The following is a 6,893-nucleotide window of genomic DNA, read 5'->3' as shown; positions in this document are numbered from 1 at the left end:
AGACCAGCCCAGCGTGCCGGGCCCAGGAGGGCGTCTCAGTGGAGCCGATGTCCGCCGAGGTCGGTCCAGCAGACCCGAGAAAGGCTGCCTTGACCGGAGCCCAACATGCTCGTGGCGCAGCCCCAGCTCTGGTCTCGAGACCGGCCCTGCCTCCCCTCCCCCCCCGGACTCCCATCCTCACCAGCACCCCTGGCCTCTGCCATGGAGCCAGACCTGGCTGTCCGTGCCCAGGCTCGCCGTGTCTCGTTCGAAGTCGTCACAGTTTGGCTCCTCATCCCTTCACAAGACTCGCCTCTGAACCGATGCCCGAGAACCCAGGGGCTGCAGCGCCTTAACGGCCCCTCCAAAACTCTTCTCGACTCCACGGAGGCAGGCGGGCTTCCTGCAGGAAGTGACCTGAGACCCCACTCTGAAGGAGGACGATTAATCGGTGGGGACAGGGAGAGAGTGACGGGCAGAGGGACGCCCTGGAGGCAGGACGATGCAGCCTGGTGAAGACAGGAAGAGGTTCATTGCTGCCGGGCAGAGCAGGCCATGGCGGGAGTGGTGACAGCTGAGCAGAGAGGCCCATGGTGGGAACGCTGACAGGGCCGTTTGAGAGACAAATGGGCCGTGACAGCCGTGCTGTGAACGTCAGCCGTGGACAGCCAGGCCCTCGCCTGCCCTCTTCTTGAATATTCTCTGACCCCACGCTGCAGGGCGAGGGGCTCAGCCAGACCCCCAGACAGGAAGCTTTTTCCCTGAGGAGCTGGAGCAAGGAGTGGCTGTGGAACCCTCCGCTGGCCTCCTGTGGCCTTTAGAAAAATGGTCACCTTACGGAAGCCCACGCGGTCCCAGATCTGCTAGGCAGGAAGGCTGGGGCTGAGGTTGGTGGGGGAGGGCGAGGCGGTTAGTGTGATGCTGTGTCGAGCATCAGATTTGGTTGCCACCTTTTAATATGTGTGTTTACAAATATTTCAATTGTATTCAAACAATACGTGCATATATTTTCACTATAAAGACTCAAATGAAAATAAGTAGTTACAGAGAGCTGCCCCGCTCCCCATCCTTCCCAGAGAGAGCCATCGTCAGTGTGGGCTGCATCTTTCCATCCTTTTCTTAGGTATTTGGAAGGAAGCATTGAACAACTGTTCATCTTTGCCTTTTTTTTTTTTAGCTTAACAGTGTGTCTTAGATCAGGGGTCCCCAACCTGTGTGGCACCAGGGACCGGTGCTCCTCTGAGCATCTAATGCCTGACGATCTGACGTGGAGCTGAGGCGGTCCATAGCCTGGGGTTTGGGGACCCCTGTCTAATTTATAATAAGCAATGTTGCTACATTGTAATTCATTTAACTGTTTTCTAATTGATGGGTATTTAGGTTGTTTCCAGTTCTTCACTGTTCCAGGCAGTGCTGGGGTGAACATCCAGAACTTTGTGACAAGTCAATATTTCATAGAAGTGTCATTATCGAGTCAGAGGTTACATCCATTTTATCTGATTCTATCTTATCGTAGTACCAGTTTTCAACAGTAAACACGTGCGACTTTTGTAACTACGTGCAAGGGAACATTCGTAGTTAACTTTTGCTTCTTTTTAAGAAGAGATTAATGGAGTCTGACAACAATCTCCTCTTCGTCCAAACGGTCTGCCTTGTAAGGTGGCTGAGTGTGGCTTGCTCTGTTTAGTCGAGGAAGTACCGGCCCTGGCTTCTCTTGTTAACCTCACACGTTTCCCCAGAGAATGCACACTCGGGCACGTGCTCACAGCACACACGCTTGCTTCCTCTTACCCCTTCCTTTCACAGTGGAGGTGGCCACACAGGACAGCCCAGGTTCCCGCGATGGCGCTGGGCTCCAGCCAGCCTGCGACACCTTCTGTTGTGCTGAACCATCCCCGGACTAGGCTCTGGGCATTCAGCATGCAGACCGTGCCATCTTTCCAAAAACACCACTGCCTCTGGAAACGTCAGATGCCTCCGAGCTTAGCACCTGGTGGGAGGCAGGAGAGAAATGGGAACTCGAAGAGGCTACCGGAGTCCCGAGCAGGTTGTCAGGGAAGAGCCCCCACCTCCAGGGCAGCCCATATAAAAGTGCCCCAGAGAGCCAGCCAGGGCTGGTGGCCACTGCCGTAGACCACGGCGTGGCTGAGCCTCCCGCTCCGCCCAGTGCTGCCTCCCTCTGCATAACCGCCGGTCGGTCGGGGCGCCGACCAGTCAGACACTGTCGACACGGTAGGGTGACTGACCCTCTCCCTCTTGTCTCTGAATCGCTCCCCCGACCCGGGGACCCCCCAATTGCAGAACTTCCTCCGTTGCCAAAATAACAAGACCAACTACAACCTGGTGTGCGAGACGCTGCAGTTCCTGGACTGCATCTGCGGCAGCACCACTGGCGGCCTCGGCCTTCTCGGCCTCTACATCAACGAGAAGAACGTGGCCCTCATCAACCAGACCCTGGAAAGCCTGACCGAGTACTGCCAGGGACCTTGCCACGAGAACCAGGTAATTCCGTTTGTATTTGAGGGGCGAGGGGCAGGTGGGGAACGTTGTCATTTCGGAAGGGTCGTTGCCAGGGACGAGTTCAGAAGTCACGTAGCACCTGCCTGCTGCCCAGGCCATCAGTGTACCTGGAGGCTACCTTCCAGGAAGATGCCCTGGTTCTCTTTTGAGCTTCAGGAGTTTACCTGGTCGCAGGTGTTGGCGCTGTCCTCACTTGGCTCGGCTCGGCTTGGTTTGGTTTGACTGTCCGACTCTGACTTGACTGGGGTAGAGGTTAAAGCTGGGGTTATATTAAGACCGGAAGACTGGGCTCTATTTTAAATGCTAAGAAAGACTCAAAAAGTAGCTACTTAAGGCAAGAAGTTTAAACCCAGCTAGAGAGAGAAACCTCGCTACACATGAGACGGCTCGAAAGTCCTATGAGAAAATGCACGGTCCAGATCTTAACAGCACAGACATGCGGAGAAGAGAAAGGCCCGTTAGCTTTCACCTCGGCCTCTCAGGAGGCGTATTTTTTGAGCGGATCCCAGTGTCCCCTTGGGTCGAGTCGTTGCTTCTGCAGGGTATCTTGCAGATGCCGTGAGTTTTCACGTTAGTGCTTGGATGAGTACGATTTGTCACTCAAATTATAGCTGTATCCTGGCCAGAGAGGGTAGGCCAGTGCTTGCCAGGGCCAAGGAAGGTGGGGCGTGCCAGGTTCCCCCGGGGACGAGGCCAGAGGAAGAGTGGCTTAGGAAAAACCTGGTCTCAGTTGACCGTGACTCCGAGGCTAGCATCTGGTTAAATCCGCTTTTTACCCCAGTTCCCCGATGAGACCGAGGGTGTATATAATCTGATTGCAAATGAAAAGGAACCAAGAAATTACAACAGGCTCATGGGAAAAGGCTTTTATCTGACGTCTGAGTGAATTAACTTATAACCTCGGGTTTGCTTTTCTGCCAAACAGAGGTCCATGAAAAGGAACATGCCAGACTAGTATAACCTCGGGTTTGCTTTTCTGCCAAACAGAGGTCCGTGAAAAGGAACATGCCAGACTAGGGCCCACCACAAACGGGGATCTTATCGGGGCAGGGGAGGGGAGGGTTCGTTTTTATACGTGTGAATTAAACAGGTCACGGGCTCTCCAGGCGTCAGCTTTCAGTGAAAGTGCGCAGTGTGAAACAGAGTGACGCAGAGGGAACGGAACACGCCTCGAAAGGGCAGAACGGGGCTCGGGACCCAGGGTCAGCCACACACCGTGTTTCCCCTCACGAGCGTGCGCCACGGGCCCCGCCCCGCTGGAGGAGACGCAACCGATTACAGTGACGGGGACTTTCCTGCTGCTCACTGCTAATTCTGAAACTAGAGATTTTCATCTGTCTTTAATTTTTTTACCACTTTCTCACGGAAAATTCGCAGCTCAGCCCTAGAGACATTTCTGGGAGTGGCAAGCATTGCATTGCAATGGCCATGAAGCCTGTCGCCCTCTGAGGCCCGATTTACGACCAGTGCTTGTGCGTGTGTGTGTGTGTGTGTGTGTGTGTCTCCTCAGAACTGCATCGCCACCCACGAGTCCAATGGCATTGACATCATCACCGCCCTGATCCTTAACGACATCAACCCTTTGGGAAAGAAGAGGATGGACCTTGTATTGGAACTGAAGGCAAGTGGGAGTGGAAAGCAAAAGGCAGTGGCCCTCGGAGACAGTCACTCGTGTGTTTCGCCTCCGCACGTGACACGGTCAGTGCCGTGAAACTCGGTATTAGAGGCGGTTCTTTTCGACTACGTTGAAAGTTCTGACTGAAACGCAAAACTTCAGTCTTTTCCTCCCAAAGAAGGGTCTGGTGACCGGAGAGCAGCTAATTAGCTCCGGGGTCACAGCAGCCGAGCACTTGTCACTCGCGTCTGGGGGACTAATGAGAGCAGGACCTGAGCACTAAAAGCCTCGATTCTGAAAGGCACAGACTGGGGCCCAGGGGACGCGCCCCCCGCACCCTCCCCCCATGGTCTCCGGTTGTCCCCCCTTTGAGGAAAAAGGGCCAGTTGAATAACCGTGCCACTGAACCCATGTGGGGCCGAAAACTGCTATTTTCACATGATCAGGGAAGACCTGTTTCTGTTCTGCTGTCGCTGTATCAGACGGTGGCTCCTCGGTGGCAGTGGCCCTGTGCCTCCTGGCCTCCGACCAGTTTTTTTGAACCGTGACGGAAGGCCAGCGTGGAAACACCCCCGACTTGACGCCTGCCTGTTGTTCCAAAGCAGCTTCAGGGAGCGTGAGCGCTGGCTCCAGGTGCCTCGGCCGCTGCGTCTGCAGGCCGGCCCCTTGGACGTTTGAGAAGCCGGTCATGCCCTTCCTGATAAAAGCCTGGCTTCTTAAGTATACCCAAACACACGAACAAGCCCTCACCCTGTTTAGGGGTTCCCAAGATTCTCCAGGAGTTCAAAAATTCAGTTCTGGGCCTCGGACTTGCCGCCCAGCCTGGCGTCTAAAGCGCATTTCGAAACGTGTTAGCCTCACTGAGCACATTTCGTTTTGAACCGTCCCCAGGTCGGGGCCTGTTGAGATCTGTCCTCTCTCTCACTCCTGCACAGCGAGCACTTTATCACTGTCCCGGAAGAGCCTAGAACTAAAGGGTTTCGCCAAAAAGCGGGTCTGTGCTTATTGCATGAACAGCAGCGCGGGAAAGCAGGGTCAGCAGGAGGCGTGAACAGGAGCCCAGGGGGACGGCACAGCTTTACTTTGCCCTTAGTGTTTAGAACGGAGAGTCCACAGAGAGGGTCGATTTGGGTGCGCGGTGCCCCGTGCTCGGGGAGGAAGGAAGTGTCGCCCTGTCCCCAGAGCAGCAGCCCCCCCCACCCCCCCGCGGAGGAGCACACAGACCGTCCCGGGCCCCGGGCCCCAGGCCCCAGGCCTAGCGCAAGGTCAGGCCGGGACGTGCAGGTGTGGACACGTCGACGTCGTGCCGGAGAATCGCGGCCTGGCCCCCAGCGCGCCCCCGCGGGGCACTCCAGTCGACTGGTGTCACTTGTCCTCGTGACGTGAGGGCTCGGGGGGCTGACGGCAGCACTGAAGACAGTGGGGGTGACCTGCCCGCCTGCCGTCTGCGCCTGCGGGGCTGAGTCAGAGCCAGCACCCATGGGCGGCAGGAGTCCAGGTCGCGGGTCCTCCCTGACCACCGTCACCGCAGGTGTCCCCGCAGCACCCCGTCGAAGTTCCCCGTTTCCGAATAGTAGGGAGACACTGTGCGCAGGCAGACGTTGGCCTCGGAGGCCCCGATCCTGCTCCGCAGACCTGCCCTGGGGTCCGAGTTGGTCCAGGGAGGGTCCGGCCGCGGGTGGTTTGTGGCGTGCCTGGCCTGTGGCTGCCCCAGGGGCTGAAATGTGTTCCAGCCGCCACTCCACGCAGCTCTCTGCCCCCTCCTCCCTTCTCCCCCAATTAGAATAACGCCTCCAAGCTGCTGCTGGCCATCATGGAGAGCAGGCACGACAGTGAGAACGCGGAGAGGATTCTGTATAACATGAGGCCGAAGGAGCTGGTGAGTGGGGGGCCGGCCCCCGGCCGCGGCGCCGATGCCCCAGACCAGCACTGTGACAGGGACGTGGGATCCAGGCCCCTGACCAGCTGGGTGGGGAGTGCAGTGCTCCTCGGGGGGAGGCCTCCGCCCCCTCCCTCCACGACCAGGTGCGGTCTTGTCCCTGGCCTTCCTCCCTCCTGGGACACGGCACGGGATGGAGCCCGCAGGCTGAGCCAAGGGCCCTCCCTGGCTCTGCCCTTTGGCCAGGTCGCCTTGGGCTGGTGCTTGACCTCTCTGAACCGCACCGTCCTCACCCCTAAAAGGAAGCCGCGGTGTCACCCGGTGCAGTGGCTGTGCTGGGGTCACAGTCCTCGGCAGGCCCAGCCGCCCGCTCGCCGTCCACCCTTCGCACACCGCGGCCGCCCTGCCTCCTCGTCCGCGGCGGCCCCGCCCTCCGTGTCCGTCAGAGCCACAGAAGTCACTTCTTTTCTTGGTGCCAATAGTCTGGGCAGCAGAGGACTGTTTGGGGGTGCTGACGTTTTGTGTTTTTTTTTTTTTTGAGAAAACACACTCTTGTTTATCTTGGGGGGTGATGTTCAAAATGGGCCGTGCCTCCCGGGCGGGGCGTTGGCACCGCAGCCGGCGACACCAGCAGCAACCAGACAGCGAAGCGAGCCGAGGACAGAGCTCCCGATTTGGACTTTTTCCCACGCAGATAAACTGTAACTGACAGACCTAAATGAGGGCACTAAAACTCCTCTGCCGCCTGCGACCTAAGGTGCACTCGTGGCCCGGCCGAAGTCCCTTTGTGTGTTCTTTTAAACGAAGTTAACAGCGAGCTCACTCTTTGATCTCAGAGGTCAGGGCTGAGTCGTAGCCCGTGATGCAAGTCATCCCGAGCTTACGTAACCGCTTATGTAA

General features: G+C 57.4%; 1 protein-coding gene across 1 annotated transcript in view; it reads left to right on the top strand.

Annotated features, from left to right (window-relative positions):
* The window catches only part of ITPR1 (inositol 1,4,5-trisphosphate receptor type 1), a 332,592-nt gene that overhangs the window by 271,005 nt on the left and 54,694 nt on the right, over positions 1–6,893 (top strand). The window contains exons 50-52 of the mRNA XM_015587167.2: positions 2,281–2,481; positions 4,010–4,120; positions 5,898–5,993. Of these exons, the coding sequence (XP_015442653.1) occupies positions 2,281–2,481; positions 4,010–4,120; positions 5,898–5,993 (408 nt within the window). The remainder of the gene's footprint in view (positions 1–2,280; positions 2,482–4,009; positions 4,121–5,897; positions 5,994–6,893) is intronic.

Source organism: Pteropus alecto, unplaced genomic scaffold (genome assembly GCF_000325575.1).
Source record: "Pteropus alecto unplaced genomic scaffold, ASM32557v1 scaffold53, whole genome shotgun sequence".
Taxonomy (NCBI): Eukaryota; Metazoa; Chordata; class Mammalia; order Chiroptera; family Pteropodidae; genus Pteropus; species Pteropus alecto.
Note: the sequence above shows the minus strand (reverse complement) of the source record. Positions and strands in the feature narration are given on the sequence as shown.